The 21536-nt window shown below is 35.7% G+C and overlaps 1 protein-coding gene across 3 annotated transcripts in view; it reads left to right on the top strand.

Moving 5' to 3' along the window:
* Positions 1-20849, top strand: part of MON2 (MON2 homolog, regulator of endosome-to-Golgi trafficking) — a 125009-nt gene extending 104160 nt beyond the window's left edge. For all 3 annotated transcript variants that reach the window (XM_081249975.1, XM_081249974.1, XM_081249976.1), the window contains 3 exons: positions 1884-2091; positions 4310-4392; positions 18941-20849. In XM_081249975.1, coding sequence (XP_081106101.1) covers positions 1884-2091; positions 4310-4392; positions 18941-19104 — 455 coding nt within the window. In that variant the 3' untranslated portion in view covers positions 19105-20849. The remainder of the gene's footprint in view (positions 1-1883; positions 2092-4309; positions 4393-18940) is intronic.
* Positions 20850-21536: the final 687 nt, after the last annotated feature.

Here is a 21536-nt window from a genome sequence, read left to right as displayed (position 1 = left end):
TATGTAAATATTCTAAGCTAAATAAGGATTACCAAGTTACCATGTATACTTTTTCTAGCAGTTTTCTGATGATACCTCTTGCCATTTATAATATTAAATGTACCAAGATAAAGAAGGTACATGTATGTTCTTCCAGTGACTTGACCATTGGACACAAATTTCTCAGCTTTAACTTGGACTTTTCTTTAAACATATACATACAAAGTCTTTCCTGCTAATAAACAAGACCAAGCTATAAACACAGAGGTTCCAGTGATTATTTTTGGTCCCCTGCTCTTAAGTATGATATGACAGCCACAGGTCACAGGCGTTTGAGGAAAACTTCCAGCACAAAAGAGAAAGACCAAAACAAATGAAGAGAGGGTGAAAGAAACTGGTAGGAAAGAGATAAAATGCAGAGCCATAGAAAACATTTATTTAAAAATATATATAATTAGGATGCTTTAGGAGATAACAGATTTTACATTCATGAAACAAGAAGAATGCTATTAAAATGGAACAATCAGAACACAAAAGAGCTCAAAGAAGCTAAAAATATGATAGCTGAAATATGTTCAATGAAGTGTTGGAAGGAAACATTAAGGAAATATAACCCAGAAGTAGAGCAAAGACAAACAAGTGGACAGTATGAGAAGAAAGAAATAAAATGGATCCGAGGGATCTAACATCTGACAATAGGTCTTCCAGAAAGAGAGAATAGAGAAAAGCTAGGAGAGGAAATTATCAAAGAAACAAACTGAAGATACAAATCTGCAGATTAAAAGCGGTCTCTCAGTACCCAGAATAGTGAAAGAAAAAAGACTCACAATAAGACATGTCATCATGAAATACCAGAATAATAGAAATAAAGAGAAGATGCTAAAAGATTTCAAAAAGAAAAGAAAAAAGTTCAAACACAAAAGAGTTGTATCAAAAGGACATTGCAATTCTCAGGAACACTGGATGCTCAGAGACATTGAGGCTGTGGTTTCATAGTCATAAATGGAAAAGATTTTTAACATGGAGTTTTATACCTAGGCCCACTGTTGGCCAAGTGAGGAGTGTAGAATGGTAATTCTCAAATGTCAGTGTGCATTATCCTCACCTGGAGTGAAGTTATTGCTGGGCTGTAACCCCAGAATTTCTGATTCAATAGGTCTGGGGTGAGGCATGAGAATTTGCATTTCTAACAAGTTCTCTGGTGGTGCTGATGCTGCTAGGAAACACACTTTGAGTACCACAGTAAAATGACATTTTCAGAAATGTAAGGTCTCAAAATTTTTACTTCCCATTCACTTTCTCAGGTACTACAGAATATGCCCTGTGAAAACAAAGGAGTAAATCAAGAAAAGGGAAAGCATGAGGTCTAGAAAGTAAGATATAACACAAGAGAGAAAAAAACAACTCACAGGGTGAGGCCAAAGACTAGTTCCAGGATATAACTGGACAGTATGTCCAGAGAGCAACTAGTCCAGACTGGAGCAGAGGTCAGGGTCCAGGGAAGATGTTGCCAAGAGAAAAAAGAAAGAAAGAAACAGACAAACAAACGGATTATTCCAAGTTTGACCATATGGAAGATTATTGAGAGGTACTCTAGTGCTGTTGAAGTGTATAAAAAGACCAAGACAAGAAAAATGTTGAAGTGATGAGAGTGGATAGTCTTGCCTTGTTTTTTGACCTTGCAAGGAGGAAAACTGTTCGTGTGTGTGTGTGTGTGTGTGTGTGTATAGTGTGTGTGTGTATATATATATATATATATATGTATATATATATGGTATAAGTTTTTCATAGATGCTCTTTATCAGTTAAGGAATTTCCTTCTATTCCTAGTTTGCTAAGAATTGTGTCATTAAGGTGTATTTATTTAACCTTGTATTAACCATCAAACATTGTTAATTCTACAGAAGCAGAGATTGATATTCGTTTGAGAGAAGATTTTTCTAAAATGTGTTTTGAAACACTGCTCCAGTTTTCCTTCAGTAACAAAGTCACAACACCTCAAGAAGGCTACATCTCACGAATGGCACTCTCAGTGCTTCTAAAGAGATCTCAAGATGTACTATATCGTTATATAGAGGATGAAAGATTAAGTGGTAAATGCCCTCTTCCAAGGTATATGTATATATGTATTTTTTTAATTAAAGAAGGAAATACACTGTCATAGTTATTAATACTTTTAAAAAGCTCTGGAAATCAAGTGTTTTCATAAGTGATCTGAACTTAACCTGAGGCTGTTTATAATTTTATTTATCCCATACAGTGTAAATATTCATAAGTTTTGCTGCAGATATATTACTGTGTTTATTATGGGGTGCTTTTTCATACTGCTCATGGAGGTTAAGTAATATATGGTATATATACCAAATTACTTATTTTAATTCGAAAAAAATTGAATTCTAAAATATATCTTCTCAAGGATTTCTGGGTAAGGACTTGTAGGTCTGTATGAACACATGATCGTGAGTCCCTCTAGAGAGAAAATAATAGATAAATCATACTTTATGAACTTCCTAGTTTGTTTTACAGTCATTTCTAGGTTTCTCTGTAAGTCAATCTAGCCATATCTTAGATCTTCTTTTCATCTACTTTGCTTAATTAAGCCCTTGTACCTAAACTGATTTGCTTCTCATGTAGTCAGGCCTTGCCAGTTGAAGGGGATCTAGGTCCTTCTGCTAAGCCAAGGCTAAATAAAGTTGGGGTATATATCAGAATTCATCAAAAAATACAGTCATAAATTGCAGTTATGTTGCCAATCTATTTTTTAATGTGTAAGTTAGAGGTTAAAGCAAAGCAAGTGAAGCAAACAGAAAATAATATTGGAAGACAAAGTTATCAAAGTCAGGAAAGAGTTAGGAAAATCATTTCAGGTCCCATCTCATAAAGCAGTAAATCAGTAACCCTAAGTCTTTGTTTACATTCTTATTTACTTAGAATAAATCTCCAGAGTTGGGATTGACCTGTCAAAAGATATAGACATTTTAAAAGGTTTTGATATATATTACAAATTGCCTGTTAGAGACTTCTATCAGTTTATGTTCTCCCAGGAGTATATGACTGTCTTTTCCCTCAATTTTTAGCAGTTTAAAATTATTTGCCGTTTTATCACTTATTTTATCTTTTTAAAAATTTGATGAATGAAGAAATAGCCACATAGTAGTTTGCTTTTTAAAAATTTTTCTTTTCTTTTTTTAATTACCAATGCTTATTTGCCATTTGTATTTCTACTTTTAGCGTCCACTGTATTTTGAATTTCTAGAACATAAATTATACCTCCTAGTGGATTTTATACAAAAACATTCCAAAGACAGATGTTAGTAATTTGGTTATTGTCATGATTGAAAATTGATTTATTAAAATTGACCTCTGAAGCATACTTGGAAAAGCAGTAATGGAGTTGCCTTGATTGGAATATTTTTATTGGAGTATAAGATATTATTCAATTTCAGAAAGCAGCTTTCCTTCATTTTTTGTGTTTTAAGTGTTTATTGCTTTAAATTGAGTCTTATTTATAGTTGTTTTATTGTATCATCATCCTATGTTTGATGCAGTATTATTGCATTATTTTCTAAAAAGCTACACTGCAACACAATAAAATACTTGTATACTTACAAAGGGAGACTTGAAATAGTACCCTGTCATAGTATTAGGAAAATCTTATCTGTTGAGTGATAACACAGATTCATACCAGGAGTAGGGTGTGGGGGAGGACTGTAGAGCAAAAGAGATATATTTCTGCAACGAGAAAGAAAGAAATCAAACTATTCTTATTGGTCCTTTACCCCAAGTTTATTCTTCATTGCTAATGTCTCCAAACAGTGTCACCTTGGGGTTGATTTTGAGCATATTTCTTATTTGTTGTTTTAGAAAGTTAAATAAGTACTATTGTGATTTTAAAGATACTTTTAACAGCATGATAAAATATGTGAAGGGGGTAATAGTGATCTTTATTTCCCTTTAAGCTTTGGCAGATCTCTTTTAGTACTAATAAGTTAAAAAAAAACTGCTGTAGAAGTTTTAAAAGCACATCTTGTACAGTGTTTTAATTTGAAGTAGTTCTATGAAATATCTTACTAATAAATTTAGATTTGCATGAGTAGATTGCCTCCCCCGTTTTAATGTTGATAACTTAGAATAACTATAAATCTTAATTGCACACTGAAGTACATGTTAATGAAATGATTTTCTTTTATAAGAATTTAAAACTAATATTAACTTTGCATTGTTTTGTGTTCAGTGTTTTCCAAAGTATGTCTATTTGTATAACTTAGTACAAAATACACATGGCATATCTTAAAATCTTGATGGAAATAATTTCCCATCTTTTTTTTAGGCAACAAGTAACAGAAATCATATTTGTCTTAAAAGCAGTCAGTACTCTGATTGATTCACTTAAGAAAACTCAGCCTGAGAATGGTAAGTGCTTGGAAACTCAGTTATTCTAAATTTATAACATTTATGTTCTATTTGTGTTGTATTTTTATACTACTATTAAGTTAACTGAGTTTTAGGACCATAACAGGTATAAGACATTTTTCTCCAGGCCTTATGACAACAAAGCAGCAAGTCCATTAGGATGTCACTTAAGTAAAATTACTTTGTAATGTTTTCTTTATTTTAAGCAAATTTTGCTGACTTCCCGCCCCCAGCTTTGAGATGTAGTTGACATACAACCGTGTATAAGTTGAAGGTATACAACTTGTTGATTTGATACCCTCTTATATTGCAATATGTTTACCATGGAAGTGTTAGCTAACACCTCCATCATGTCACACAATTACCATTCCTTGTCTGTGCTGAGAACATTTTAAGATCTACTCTCTTAGCAACCTGCAAGTATATAACACAGTATTATTAACTGTAATCACCATGCTGTATATTAAATCCCTGGAATTTATTCATCTTATACCTGGAAGTTTGTACTCTTTGACCAACATCTACCCATTTCCCTGACCCTCCCAGAATTGGCAACCACCATTCTACCCTCTGTTTCTAGGAGTTCAGCTTTTGTAGATTCCACATATAAGCGATATCATAATATAGTATTTGTCTTTCTCTGTGTGACATTTCACTTAACATAATGCCCTCAGGTCCATCCCATTGTCTCAAAAGGCAGGATTTTCTTCTTTCTCACGGGTGAATAATATTTTGTTGTGTGTGTGTGTTTACAAATATATATAAATATACATATACACATGTAGCACATCATTATCCATTCATCCATTGATGGACACTTAGGTTGTTTCTATGTCTTGGCTATTGTGAGTAATGCTACAATGAACATGGGGGTGCGGTTATCTCTTTGAGATCCTGTTTCCTTTTTCTTTGGACATATGCCTAGAAGTGGAGTTGCTGGATCATATGGTAGTTCTATTTTTAATTTTTTGAGGAAACTCTATACAATTTTTCATGGTGGTTGTACTACATTACATTCCCATGCACAGGGCACAAGGCTTCCCTTTTCTCCACATCCTTGCTAACACTTAATATTCCTTCTTTTTTTGATGACACCATTCAAACAGGTTTGAAGTGATACCTCCTTGTGGCTTATGATTATTATTATTTTATTTATTGAGGTACGATTGGTTTATAACATTATATGTTTCATGTGTACAACATTATATTTTTACTTGTGTATATACTACACTAGTGTGCTCACCACCAAAAGTTTAGTTTTTATCCATCACTGTACAGGTGTCCCCCTTTATCCATTTCACCCTCCCCCATCTCCCTTCCCTTCTGGTAACCACTACTCTGTTCTCTGTATCTATGTGTTTGTTTTTATTTGGTTTGGTTTGTTTGTTTATTTTTATTTTTTTAAAATATTCCACATATGAGTGAAATCATGCAGTATTTGTCTTTCTCCATCTGACTTATTTTGCTTAGCATAATACCCTCAAGTTCCATCATGCTGTTGAAAATGGCAAGATTTCCTTCTTTTTTATGGCTGAGTAGTAGTATCCCATTGTATATATATGTATACATGTGTGTGTGTGTATAGAGCATCGTCTTTAGCCATTAATCCATTGATGTTTCCATTTCTTGGCTATTGTAAATAATGCTGTGATGAACATGGGATGCATGTATCTTTTCAGATTAGTATTTTCGTATTCTTCAGATAAATGCCCAGAAGTGTAATTGCTGGATCATATGGTAGTTCTAGTCCTAATCTTTTGAGGAACATCCATACTGTTTTCCATAGTGGCTACACAAATTTATATTTTCACTAACATTGTATAAGGATTCCCTTTCCCCTCCACATCCTAACATTTGTTATTTTCTTGCCTTTTCAATAGTAGTCATTCTAATAGGCATGAGGTTATATTTCATTGTGGTTTTGATTTGCATCTCCCTAATGATTAGTCATGTTGAGAATCTTTTCATGTGCCTATGGCCATCTGTATGGTTTTTTTTTAATAAATTTATTTTATTTATTTATTTTTGGCTGCATTGGGTCTTCGTTGCTGCGCGCAGGCTTTCTCTAGTTGCATTGAGCGGGGGCTGCTCTTCGTTGAGGTGCACAGGCTTCCACTGCAATGGCTTCTCTTGTTGCGGAGCACAGGCTCTCGGTGCACGGGCTTCAGTAGTTGCAGCACGCAGGCTCAGTAGTTGTGGCGCACGTGCTTAGTTGCTCCGCGGCATGTGGGATCTTCCCAGACCAGGGCTTGAACCCGTGTCTCCTGCATTGGCAGGTGGATTCTTAACCACTGTGCCACCAGGGAAGCCCCATCTGTATGTCTTTTTTGGAAAAATGTCTATTCAGATCCTCTGCCCATTTTTTAATAGAGTTGTTTGTTTTTTTGTTGATGAGTTGTATGAGTTCCTTATGTATTTTGGATATTAACCCCTTATCAGATTTAATGATTTGCAAATATCTTCTTCCATTTGGTAGGTAATCTTTTCATTTTGTTGATAGTTTCCTTTGCTGTACAGAAGCTTTTTAGTTTGATACACTCTCATTTATTTATTTTTGCTTTTCTTACCCTTGCCTGGGGAGATATATCCAGAAAGATATTTCTAAGACCAGTGTGAATGAGTGTACTGCCTATGTTTTTGTCTAGGATTTTTATGGTTTCAGGTCTTACATTCAAGTCTTTAATCCATTTTGAGTTGATTTTTGTGTCTGGTGTAAGATAAGTAATATAGTGGTCTAGTTTTATTCTTTTGCGTCTGGCTGTCCAGTTCTCCCAACACCTTTTATTGAAGACACTATCCTTTCTCCATTGTATGTTCTTTGTTCTTTTGAGGTAAATTAATTTTCCATATATGTATGGGTTTATTTCTAGGCTCTCAACTGAATTCCATTGATCTGTGTGTCTGTTTTGCTGGCAATACCAGGCTGTTTTGATTGCTACAGTTTTGTAGTATAATTTGAAAACAGGGAGTGTGATACCTACAGCTTTGCTCTTTTTTTCTTAGGATTGCTTTGCTCTTCAGGGTCTTTTGTGGTTCCGTATAAATTTTAGGACTTTTTTGTTCTATTTCTGTGAAAAATATCATTGGGATTTTGATAGGGATTACATTGGCTCTGTAGATTGCTTTAGGTAATATGGACATTTTAACAATGTTAATTCTTCCAATCCATGAGTATGGAACATCTTTCTATTCCTTTGCATCTTCTTCAGTTTCTTTCACCAGTGTCTTATAGTTTTCAGTGTACAGGTTCTTTCACCTCCTTGGTTAAATTTGTTCCTAGGTATTTTATTCTTTTTGCTGCGATTGTAAATGAGACTGTTTTCCTAATTTCTCTTTCTGATAGTTTGTTGCTGGTGTACAGAATGCAACAGATTTGTGTATGTTGATTTCATACCCTGCAACTTTAATATATTCATTTATTATTCCTAACAGTTTTTTGGTGGAGTCTTTAGGATTTTCTATATATAAAATCATGTCATCCGGAAATAGTGATAGTTTTATGTCTTCCTTTCCAATTTTGATGCCTTTTATTTCTTTCTCTTGCCTAATTGCTTTGGTTAGGACTTCCAAAACCCTGTTGAATAAGAGTGGTGAGAGTAGGCATTCTTGTCCTTTTCCTGATCTTAGAGAGATGGCTTTCAATTTTTCACCATTGTGTATGATGTTAGCTGTGGGTTTGTCATACAGCTTTTATCATTGTTGAGGTACAGTTCTCTATATCCATTTTATTGAGAGTTTTTATTAGAAAAATAGGTGTTGAAACTTGTCAAATGCTTTTCCTTTATCTGTTGAGATGATCATAAGGTTTTTATCCATTTTGTTAATGTGGTGTATTGTGTTGATTAATTTGCAGTTGAAATTAATTTGTATCTCTGGAATAAATCCCACTTAATCATTGTGTATGATCCTTTCAACGTATTGTTGAGTTCAGTTTGCTAATATTTTGTTGACAGTGTTTGCATTTATGTTCAACAGACATATTGGCTTGCAATTTTCTTTTTTCTTTGTTGTCCTTATTTGATTTTGGTATCAGGGTAATGGTGGCCTTGTAAAATGAGGAAGCATTCCCTCCCCTTCTATTTTTTGGAAGAATTTAGGAAGCATTAGTATTAAATTTTCTTTGAATATTTGGTAGAATTCACCTGTGAAGCCATCTGGTCCTGGATTTTTGTTTTTTTATGAGGTTTTTTATTACCGTTTCAGTCGCCTTGCTAGTGATCAGTCTATTCAGATTTCCTGTTTCTTCATGATTCAGTCTTGGAAGACTGTATGATTCTGAGAATTTATCCATTTCATCTACATTGTCCATTTTGTTGGCATATAGCTGTTCATAGTATTCTCATAATACTTTCGGCATATAGCTGTTCATAGTATTCTCATAATACATTCTATTTTTGTGGTATCTGTTGCTATTTCTCTTTTTTTTTTTTTAATTTTTTTTGGCCATGCTGCATGGTATGCGGGATCTTAGTTCCCCAACCAGGGATCAGGCTTGTGCCCCCTGCAGTGGAAGCACAGAGTCTTAACCACTGGACCACCAGGGAAGTCCCTCTCCTCTTTTGTTTTTGATTTTATTCATCTAAGCCTTCTCTTTTTTCCTCAGTGAGTCTAGCTAAAGGTTTCTCAGTTTTGTTGCTCTTTTTTAAGAAGCAGCTCTTAGTTTTATTGATCTTTGCTATTGTCTTTAGTGTCTATTTCAGTTATTTCTGCTCTGCTCTTTATTATTTCCTTTCTTCCACTGACTTTGGGCTTCATTTGTCCTTTTCTAGTTCCTTTAACTGTAAGGTTAGATTTTTTGAGATTTTTCTTGTTCCTTGAGGCAGGCCTGTATTGCTATAAATTTCCCCATAAATACCACTTTTGCTGCATCCCATAGATTTTGGAATGTTGTATTTTTGTTTCCATTTGTCTTCGGGTGTTTTTAAAATTTATCCTTTGCTTTCTTCATTGACCCAGTAGTTGTTCAGTAGCATGTTTTTTTAGTTTGCACATATTTGTGATTTTTCCAGCTTTCTTTTTGTAGTTGATTTCTAGTGTCATACCATTTGTGATCAGAAAAGATGTTTGATATGGTTTCAGTCTTCTTAAATTTATTGGGACTTGTTTTGTACCCCAACATATGGTCTGTCCTTAATAATGTTCCATGTGCACTTGAGAAGAATGTGTATTCTGGTGCATTTGGATAGCATGTTCTGTATAAATCTATCAAGCCCATCTGGTCTAAGTTTCATTGAAGGCCACTATTTCTTTGTTGACTTTCGGTCTGAATGATCTATCCATTGCTGTAAGTGGGGTGTTAAAAGTCACCTACTATTACTGTGTTGCCGTCAGTTTCTCCCTTTAGATGTATTAATAATTGCTTTATATATTTTGGTGCTTTTATGTTAGGTACATACATATTAACTGTTAGGTACATATATATTAACTCTTATGTCTTCTTGATGAATTTTCCCCTTTATCATTATATAGTATTCACCTTTGTCTCTTGTCACCTTTTTTGGCTTGAAGTGTATTTTGTCTGATATGAGTATGGGTACATCCACTTTCTTTTGGCTGTCATGTGCTTGAAGTATCATCTTCCATCCCTTCATTTTGAGCCTGTGTTTGTCTTCAGAGCTGACATGAGTCTCCTGGAGGCAGCATGTACTCAGGCCTTATTTTTTAATCCATCCAACCAGTCTATGTCTTTTGATTGGTGAATTCAATCCATTTACATTTAGGGTGATTATTGATGGATGAGGACTGAGTACTGCCACTTTATCTTTTGTTTTCTGGTTGGTCTATATCTCCATTGTTTCTCTTGTGTTTCTGCCAGTTTCATTTGTTGGGGTTTTTATGATGTTTTTCTCAGTTTTCTCCTTTTTTATGTTTTGAATCTCTGCTCTAGATTTATATTTTGTGTTTACCTTGATGTTTATGACATGTCTCATAGATGAAATATTTCTTTTTCTGCTGATAGCATGTTATTTTTATTTGCCTATACAGGTTCTGTCCTTTTCCTATTCCCCTTTTGTGTTTTTTGTTGGCTCAAATTATCCTTTTTTATGTTGTGATTTTGTTACTAAATTAAAATAGTTATAGTTATTTTTTACTGCTTTTTCCCCTTTAACCTTCACGCTATAATTAAGTATTTAAAAGATTTTGTCTGTATTATCACCTTATTCAATGTTTTGTGAACTTTTACCTTTTTGTTTCAAGTAGAAGAGCTCCTTTCAACATTTCTTGTAAGGCAGGTCTTTGTTGGTGAACTCCTCCCTCAGCTTGTTTGTCTGGGAAAGGCTTTATTTCTCCTTCATATCTGAAGGATAACTTTGCTGGATAGAGTATGCTTGGCTGATAGTTTTTAATCTTTCAACATTTTGAGTATGTCATTCCATTCTCTCCTGGCCTGTAGATTTTCTTATGAGAAATCTGCTGATAGCCTAATGAGTTACCTAATCGTAGGTTACCATTCTTTTTTCCCTGGATGCTTTTAAAATTCTTTCTTTTTTTTTTTTTTTTTTTTTGGTACGCGGGCTTCTCACTGCTGTGGCCTCTCCCGTTGTGGAGCACAGGCTCCGGACGCGCAGGCTCTGCGGCCATGGCTCACGGGCCCAGCCGCTTCGCGGCATGTGGGATCTTCCCGAACCGGGGCACGAACCTGTGTCCCCTGCATCGGCAGGCAGACTCTCAACCACTGCGCCCGCCACCAGGGAAGCCCTAAAATTCTTTCTTTGTCATTGATTTTTCACAGTTTTAATATGTCTTGGAGAAGGTCTTTTTGCATTGAGCTGTTCTCATAGCTTCATGGACTTGTATATCCAGTTCCTTCCCCAGGTTTAGGAAGGTCTCAACTATTATTTCTTTAAATAAACCCTCTGCCTCCTTCTCCTGGGATATTCATTATTCTGATGTTGCTTTTCCTAATAGAGTTGGATAGTTCTTATAGAATTTCATTTTTTATAGATCTTAGCTCTCTTTCCTCTTCTACTTGTATTGATTTCTTGATTTCTATCTTTGAGCTAGCTAATTCTCTCTTCCATATGGTCTGCTCTATTTCCCATATGTTCTTATGCATTCTTCATCTCATTTACTGAGTTCTTTGGCTCCAGAATTTCTGTTTGGTTCCTTTTCAGAGTTTCAGTTTCTTTGGTAATGTATTCCTCTGCTCATTAATATTATTCCTAAGCTCATCGAACTACCTTTCTAAATTTTCTTGTAGCTTGTTGAATTTCTTTAGGACAGCTATTTTGAATTCTGTCAGTTAGATTGCAGTATTATTTAATTTTAAGTTTGGTTTCTGGAGAACTGTCATTTTCTTTTGTGATACCATATTACTCTGGTTTTTCATGGTGCTTGATGAGTTGTTCCTCTCATATATTTGAAGTAACACACCTTTTTCTTTAGTAAGGCTTCTTTTAAATGACTCTAACAATTTAACAGGTTAGTAATTAGAGGCCTTTCTTTTGTTTTTCAGTAGGTGGCACTATAGTACAAGTTTTTGGTTTCTCTTACCTGAGTTGCCTTTGGTTATTTATATTTGAGAAATGGCACTTTCCATCCTCCACTGCCTCTGCTAGAGGTGTTGTCTGGTGCCCTTGTTGTCACCGCTTATGCTTTCAGGGTTGCTGGTACCTTGCTGCTGCCAGTATCACTGTTGTTACTGGTGTCGCTGCCTATGGCACTGAGATAGCAGGTGTGTCCACCATGTCTGGGATCTCCTGGATCCATGCTCCTGGGTCCAGTGCAGTGGGGACAGAGGGTGGTTGGGTGAGGAACTGAGGTCTTGGGTGCTTTTGCCACATCCAGGGTTATCAGTTTCATGGACGCTGCTGCTATGGGCAAAAGGGCCAGAGTCATATGTGCCTGCATGACTGGAGGGATAACGTTGCAGGCCCTGTTGTTGCCTAGTTCCCTGTAGCCTTAGCCACTGCTGTGGCTGAGAAGCTGGAGTCATGTGCATCACCTGCCCTGCTGCTACCAGGTTTTCGGAGGCTGCAGGCTTAGCTGCTGTGGCTGGGAATCTAGGACTGCAGGCACCACCTCCACTGTTTCCCTGGTCCTGCCTCCTCTGTGTGTTTCAGCCCATCCACTCTTTTTTTTGGCCACACTGCTTGTGGGATCTTAGTTCCCTGACCAGGGATTGAACCCAGGCCCTTGGCATTGAGAGTGCGGAGTCCTAACCACTGCACCACCAGGGAATTCCTAGTCCATCCACTCTTATGTATAGTTGTACAGATGTGTGGAATTCTCTGGAATCCTGGTGTATTGGGCAGAGACACTTTTATTGAGTTATGGATGTTTTACTAGTTATAGATTGAAGGTAAGAGACAAAGGGAGCTTCTCACACTGCTATGATCCTGACTTCACAGTCTGGCTGGATTTTTTTTTAAACTAAATTGGTCTGAATATAGATAATTTATATTATATATATATATATATATATTTTTTTTTTTAGATGTTGGGGGTAGGAGTTTATTAATTAATTTATTTATTTTTGCTGTGTTGGGTCTTCGTTTCTGTGCAAGGGCTTTCTCTAGTTGTGGCAAGTGGGGGCCACTCTTCATCGCGGTGCGCGGGCCTCTCACTATCGCAGCCTCTCTTGTTGCAGAGCCCAGGCTCCAGACGCGCAGGCTCAGTAGTTGTGGCTAACGGGCCTAGTTGCTCCACGGCATGTGGGATCCTCCCAGACTGGGGCTCGAACCCGTGTCCCCTGCATTAGCAGGCAGATTCTCAACCACTGCACCACCAGGGAAGCCCTGATATTTTATATATTTTTAATGTAGAACATGACTGACTTTTTTGGGTTGTAGGAGGCTTCTGCATTTGTAGTGATTTATCATATAGATGTGATATGATATTTGAATTATTTTTATAGCCTTTTCTCATTTGTTTCTTCTTTCTGTCAGTCATTTCTATCCAATCCATTCTTCCATCAATGCCAGAAATGATTTTTCCAAAAGTGCAGCTTTGCTCATTCATTTTTCCATCCTTGTAAAACAAAACAAAATAATCTTTTTCATTAACCATAACCTACCAAATACAAAGAGTACTACTGTCTGACTCCATTCTATTCATGCTTTATTTCCCACTAGACTTCATATATCCTACGTTCTCACCAAACTAAAATTCTTAGTCTATCCAAGTATTCCTAGTCCTTTGCTCATTCCATTCTCCTGCCCATATCCACCCTGTTCAGATATCACACCACTTTTAAGCCTTGTTTTTATTCCTTAAAGGTGAGCAATTTCTTTTTTTGGTGAACTTGTAGCTCTTTTATGTGTGGCTTTGTCTTAAAGCACTCTGTTTGTATTATAGTTATACATGTACATGACTCATGCCTCTTAAGGTGTAAACTTCTTGACAGGCTATTTGAACCATGTTTTATTCTATTTTGAATCCTTTACAACACTGCTGCTCAAAGCGTGTGTGTTTTCTTTTTTGGACCAGCTACTGGTCCAGGACAAGATAAAGAGCTGGCATCAGAGTATAAGTCAGTTGTGTCACTGAGCACACTGGTTCAGCTGACTTTTTATATAAGACTTTGCTATAGAAGGAAGTGTGTTTATTTACATTCTGGCACAAGCACCGTAGCAGATTGGCGCTTTAAGCAGCATTTGTGGAGCACAGGCTCCGGATGCGCAGGCTCAGCGGCCATGGCTCACGGGCCTGGCCGCTCCGTGGCATGTGAGATCTTCCCGGACCGGGGCACGAACCCGCGTCCCCTGCATCGGCAGGCGGACTCTCAACCACTGCACCACCAGGGAAGCCCAGCATTACTTTTAATAACCAAGAAAAAAGTAGGTTCCTAATAAATGCCTAATAAGTGAGTCCCAGCATATTTGTTCCTGTCAGGTGTTACACAATTAAATACATATTTTTCTGTTTTCAACATTCACTGACTGTTACTTTGGCCTAGAAAGCGTGAGTATTATATTGGATATTAAGAGGCAGTAGACTTGTGTATATTCAACCCAAAAGAAGGGGTAGAATTTCTAAGAAAAATTCTGGGACAGTGTCCTTAATTTATCCCATCAAGTTCAAATTTGAGTTATCTTAATAAAATGTTCTGTTTGAATTTTCAGAGAGGGAGACCATGCATTGATTTCCTGGAGACCAGTAAAATCTTTATTAGATCACAGGATAGAATTTGATTCTTAGAAATATGTTATACTTAAGAAATAAACAGGAACTTCTCTATTTTTCATGTTATTGCTATAGATGTGTTAGATACAGCAAATGTATTTCAGTGCATAGTACTTGCATTATTATTATTATTATTTTATTTATTTATTTATTTGCGGTACGCGGGCCTCTCACTGTTGTGGCCTCTCCCATTGCGGAGCACAGGCTCCGGATGCGCAGGCTCAATGGCCATGGCTCATGGGCCCAACCGCTCCACGGCACGTGGGATCCTCCCGGACTGGGGCACAAACCTGTGTCCCCTGCATCGGCAGGCGGACTCTCAACCACTGCGCCACCAGGGAAGCCCTACTTGCATTATTTTTTATTTTTTATGATCTTTAGATAGCTGTCAAGAATGTAACCAGAATTTGTATAAAGGAAGAAAAGGGAAGGAAAAGGAAAACTTAGTAACCTGTTTTTTACAAAGTCAGTGGGCTATGGGTAGGGCAGCCTAGTAATGATAGATGATCTAACTAAATTAATGTTAAAAATTGTTTGAGTTTGAATTATACCTCTGGGCATATTAAGTGAAGACTTAAATTAAATGTAACCATAAATGATGATGATGGTATAGTAACATATTAAAATGGTATGATAAGCTTCATTAAGAAACAGAAAAAAAGAAGACAACTTAGAGAAGCCCAGGCCTTCCCAGCAGAGATATATTGGACATGCTTGTAGTCAGTCCAAAATTAATTCTAGGGTGTGGCTACAAGGTTTGGAACCAGTGTTCACCCAACATTTGTTTAGAACATTTGTTATTTGTTTTAGGGTTTCCTAGTGGGAGAGGAGGCATTTGTTGGCCTTATTTATCACCTTACTTGATCTTTAATTAAAATTTTGAATAGGTAGTAAACATATACATGGTTCAGAAATTCAAAAATATTGAACGATATACAGGGAACATGTCTTTCCCCTGTTCTGTATCTGCCCAGCTCTTACATTACCACAGTGAACCATTTTTATTAGTTTGTGGATCCTTCCATAAGTTTATTATGTAAATACAAAATACATATGTAGTCGGCCCTTGAACAATGCAGGAGTTAGGGGTGCTGACCTTCCAAGCAGTTAGATGGTTCTTCTGTATCTGGGGTTCTACATCCCTGGATTCAGCCAACTGGGGATTGTGTAGCACTATAGTATTTACTGTGTATAAGTGGATCCACACAGTTCAGACCTGTGTTGTTCAAAAGTCAACTGTGCTCCAGTACGCCCCCAGTTTTCAACACGAATTAATATGCATGATAACCCCATGTTTTACCTACTGTTCGGAGCACTCTTCATTTTTTCCACTTCATAAAATATCATGGAGATTCTTCCATATCAATACATACAGCTTTTTCATTGTTTTTGATAGTTAAGTCCAAAGTGCCCATGAAGACCTATGGTTAGTTTTTAAAACATTTTAATTTAAGAAATTTGAGTATCTTCCCCTGAGTTTAAGATGTTATCTTAAATAATTTATTTTTGTATTTTCCTATAATAAACCAAGAATAAGTTTGATCAGTTAACTATCTGGGCCAATCTAGATAGCTTTCAATCTATGCAATCTTTTTTTTCCCCCCAAATTCTTTTATTGCAGTAAAATACATGTAACAAAACTTACTATGGTAACCATTTTTTCAGTGGCATTAAATACATCCACAGTGTTGGCAACCATCGCCACCAGCCATGTCCATAACTCTTTTCGTTTTATAAATGAAACTCTGTACTTGTTAAACAATAACTCCCCATTCCCCACTTCTCCTAGCCCCTGGTTATCACCATTCTACTTTTTATCTCTATGATCTTGACTACTCTAAGTACTTCATATAAGTTGAAACATACAGTATTTGCCTTTTTGTGACTGGCTTATTTCACTTAGCTAATGTTGTTAAGGTTCATCCATATTTTAGTATGTTGCAGTTTTCCTTCTTTTTTGAGGCTGAATAATATTCCATTGTGTGTGTGTATATCTTTATATATCCATTCATCCGTTGGTGGACACCTGGGTTACTTCCATGGTGTTAGCTGTTGTGAATAATGCTGCTGTGAACATGTGTGTACAGATATCTCTTTGAGATCCTGCTTTTAATTCTTTTGGGTATATACCAGAAGTGGAATTGCTGGGTCATATGGTAAATTCTATTTTTTATTTTTTGAGGAATCACCATACTGTTTCCCACAGTGGCTGTACCATTTTACGTTCCCCCCAACAGTGAACAAGGGTTCTGTTTTCTCTACAGCCTCACCTACACTTGTTTTCTGTTTGTTTGTTTGTTGTTTTATAGTAGCTATTCTGTTAAGCATGAGGTGGTATCTCATTGTTGTTTTGATTTGCATTTTCCTAATGGTTAATGGTGTTGAGCATTATTTCATGTGCTTTATTGACCATTTGTATATCTTCTTTGGAGAAATATCTATTCAAGTCCTTTGCCCATTTTTGAATTATTTGTTTTTTTCTTTTGTTCTTGAAGCCTCTTTGCACCTCTGTGATCAGAAGCAGCAATTAGAGCACAGACCCCTGATAGTTGGAGTATAGGGTCCTGTTTTCCCACCCTGGCCTCCCACAAGCTGTGTGCAAGCTGCTCCAGGAACACCTGCACAGCTGCTTACCACATGGCTAGGAATAGAGGATGATGGGTAGCTGCTACTGTGCTAAGGGCTTAGACTGACGAAAATTAACTGCAGTATACTATCCAGGTCTTCTCTGGAAGTTGCAAGACTTCAGTAGACTCCAGAGTTCCAAAATAGTTGCATTAAATTCTGCCAGTTCAGTTGTCTAGGTGGGCAGACAGATTCCTGGTACTTACTACTTTGCCATTTCCCAGAATTCTCTCTATGTAATCTTTTGTTAAATGATTAGTGGAAAGCTTTATAGACAACAGCTGGAGCAGACTGTTTAAAACTACTTAGGCCATTGGTTTTTTTAATGTTTCTTTTTTGTTGTTGCTGTTAAGCAGCAAAATTCTTTTTACAAATGAAATCTGATGTGGATTTCCAACATACAAAATAGCTAAAAGCAAAGCAGCTCTGGCCTGACATTCCCTCCCTCACCAATACCCGTCAGCTCCACACCCCTTTTCTTCTTCCCACCTCCACTCTGAGGAAGCCCTTGTTGAGGTGGAGAAGAGATTAAATGAGCAGATTAAATTAGCATTTCCCAAGATATGACTAAGGAATGAATATTAATGATGAGGGATGTCAGTAGATATTGAATGGGGGAAAATTACATAATCAAATTCATTTTGGAAACCTTGGATTGGATAAGAGTTAAACCTATTCTTTAACTATGAACCTGTGTGAATTATGAATCCCCCAAAAGGAAGATTATACGTACAACATTTGCCAAACTTATTTGACCATCAGTTTTTTTAAAGAAGTAACTTGAAGAACACTAGTTTGAGAACCTCATTTCTTTATTCTATAGTGAAAGTCAAGATATGAGAAATTAAATGACTTGTTCAGGGACACCCAGCACTAACTTATTTCAGAAAGGTTTTTAGACACTTAGTTGACACTCAGTAAATTGGAGTGAAAAACGGAACCAAAGCTCATTATGCATAGTATAGTGTTCTTTCTTTTATACTACACTGCCTCAGCAATTTGAGATTTGTTCTGCCAAGTGCCATATACATATACTTTCTATGAAAAATCTGTCATCAGGTTTTATCGTGTATTGCACTCTCAACAATACGCACAGTACTTATAGGAAAATAGAAATGTAATATGTGATCTCAGAGTATAAGGAAATCACAAAGTAATTGTGATACAACACTTTTGTCCGTTCACCAAATAACATTTAACTGTATTAGCTGTTCATAATAGTGATGAAGAAGGCAGAAATGTCCCTCCCCACTACAGCTTAAATCTAGTCAGATACATTAAAGATTAGCAAACAGTGTAAGAGAAGAATGGATCTATGTGTGGTCATTTGAAGTTAAAATCAATATTGAGGACATTATTAGGAAAATTATTTAAGATATATATATATTTTTTTAGCATATAACTGCATAAAAAGTTGAATTGTTTTCTAATTGTTCTTGAAAAGTACACTTTCTTCTCTGGCTGTTAAACTGAAAATGACAAAGGTTTGAATTATTCTAAGTTGTTTTGTTAGCTTCCAAGACCTTCACATATTGAAGTATCATTTTAAATGTACTCTGTCAAGTTTGGTGGTATTGATGATTCTGCACACTGATCATATATTTTTCCCTCATACTGTATTAAATATTGCAGGAAGTCTTCCAAAGTTTAAAGAAAGAACAGGTACAAGCTTGTGGAATTTCCATATTTTGGATTTCTTTTTTTTTGCATTGTGTTTAAAGGATTGTGTTTATGTTAACTGGATAATCTGCCATTTCAATCCACTCTTTTTTGAGGTTTTATACTTTTTGCATTACAGTTGATGGAAATACCTGGGCACAAGTAATTGCCTTATACCCAACTTTAGTAGAATGCATCACCTGCTCATCTTCAGAAGTCTGCTCTGCACTTAAAGAGGCACTAGTTCCTTTTAAGGATTTCATGCAGCCACCAGCATCCAAAGTTCAAAATGGAGAATCTTGACCAGTTACAATAAATTTTAAGAAGAATGATATACAAAAATGTTTGCTCCTCAGTGAATTTTCTGTGAGAAGGACGTTTCTTACTACAAATAATTCTTGGCAGCTGTTGTTTAGCCTCCTTTAAATTGTACTTACCTGAGTTAAGTAATTCATATTACAAGCTTACATGTCAACAAAGGTTCCTGAATGAGTAGCAGTGCAAGCCTTTAATAAATTAAACTGATGGGAGAGATAGTTAATACTACAACATACCTGCTACCATATCTTCAGTTGGTGATTTAAAAGTAAGCTTATGTACAGTTTGTGGTGTATGTGTTAATGATGTACTTTTTAAAAAGAAAAAATATATTTCATTTTGTCAGATTTATTAGGCTGGTGTTTTTGCACCCTTTTTCTAGTACAAAATTGTACTAAAATTTTATGCAAGATGGTACTGTAACATTCCATATTGTCTATAACCAGCCTTTGTAAACAAAGGGAACTGATATACTTGTGTGTATAATAAATGGTACAGTTCTGTATAAAATAGTTGCATTTATTATTTAAATTTTTAAAATATTGATAATGTTAAATGCTTGAAACTGTATTTATTATTAATACAAAATTGTTTGCTTACATTTTTACTTATAATTTGCCTTCTTAAGTGGCAGATATGCTTATCGTATGATCATACAGTTAGCTTAATGCTTATTTTAAATGTATTTACTAGTGACTATTAAACATCTGGCCAGAAAGGTCATGAGAACACAGCAGCAGATAGTTTATGATTTGCTGATATTGCAACTTTGAAGTATAGGTTATTATTAAAACTTAATATATTGAGATAAATTGTAGCACTATGACTCCATCATACCTCATTTCTTTAAATATCTTTCCCAGATTTCACTTAACTCTGTCTCTTTTTATATTTGCTGTCTGGATTTTAAAGACTATTTTATATTTCTACTGATTTTTTTTTCCCCCACTGACTAACAACATTGATCACTGTCTTTGAAATATGACCCAGGCAAGATAATTTTAGATTTCCTAAAATTTTGCTGCGAGGTTTTGTTCATTTGAGTGCTTCATTTTGTAACATATTCTCAAGAAGAAAATAACTGTGCTAACCCACAAATATAAAATATGTGTGTATTCTAAAACAATGAGAAGTGTATTTTTAGAGATGTGAAGCATTTAGAAGTACAGTAAACTTTCTGTCATGGAGTAAAATGCTAATTTTGTTTCACTTTCCTATCTTAGTGAAGAAGAAGAGTGCTCTTGAATACACTAACTTAATTATTTCTTAAAAAGCTGACTGGCCTAGCTCACTGTATTTTTTCTTTAATGGATTATGATATTATATTTTTCTTCTGAGTTAAATTTTCATAATTATTTATGTGAAGACTCAAAGATGTTTAAAAATGATTATTCGTAGGAAATTACGATGGTCTTAGTATTATTTTAGTGTTCTGGAAGGCCTCTGATTTTAATAGAATTTATAAATTTCAGCTTCTCTAGAATAAGTATAAAACTACAAGAGGATATTAGAATTGAGTAATGAATTAGATACAATTTTGAGGCTGTGTATTTATTTAATTTGCACTAGTATCTGTAAACATGTGATAAGGTCTTTTTTTTCGAGGGGATGTTATTTTTCTTAACACTAATTAATGAATTTCTATTTTATAATTTCACCTAAAATTAAGGTAAAATATGGCATTTCCTAGATTCCATCTTCAGCATTTCCTTAAAGAAAGTTGTGAAAAAAAATTCAATCTGTGCATTTAGTTTATTTTCTGTAATTGGATATGTTAAACTGGGAATTAGAAAAATCTGCATATCACTGATAAAGTGTTGAAATTGAATAAGAAGGGTAGTGTTCCAATTCAGTAACACGTTAAAAATATTGCCATGAATTTACATGAAGTAAAAATATGCCTGTTCTTGAGAAATAACAGATCAATTGCAATCAGAATAATTATTCTCCAGTGAAAGTTAGATGTGAGTCAAGGGTATGCAGCATATATTTATATAAACTGAGTAGTTTTAGCTAACATTGTATTAGTTTTCAATACTAGGACCATGCCCTACAGAAAAAAAAAAAGGCATAAATATGGTGAATTTGTAAATACCATATAGTATGGTAATCATCCCAGTGGGCTGCCCACTTCGTGGTATAATTTGACAGGTTCTTCCTCCCAGAATATCTCCTGCCGCCCCCAGGAATCACTACTAGCAATTCATTCCCTTGAGTCAAGGCTGCATTTTCTAAAATATCCTGATCCCTGGGGAGGTTAACACCTTGTCCTGTTGGTATGAATTGCCTTCTTTAGTTACTAGAAGAACTGGGCTGTGTGAGATTACTATTGGTAGATGCTAGGAGATTCAAAAAGGAAGCTTCCAAAGCTAAGATCATTTTATAGCACATTTGAGACTATGACTGATCCTTGAAAC

Source organism: Mesoplodon bidens, assembly GCF_964165515.1.
Source record: "Mesoplodon bidens genome assembly, chromosome: 11".
Classification (NCBI taxonomy): Eukaryota; Metazoa; Chordata; class Mammalia; order Artiodactyla; family Ziphiidae; genus Mesoplodon; species Mesoplodon bidens.
This window is presented reverse-complemented; position numbering and strand designations above follow the sequence as displayed.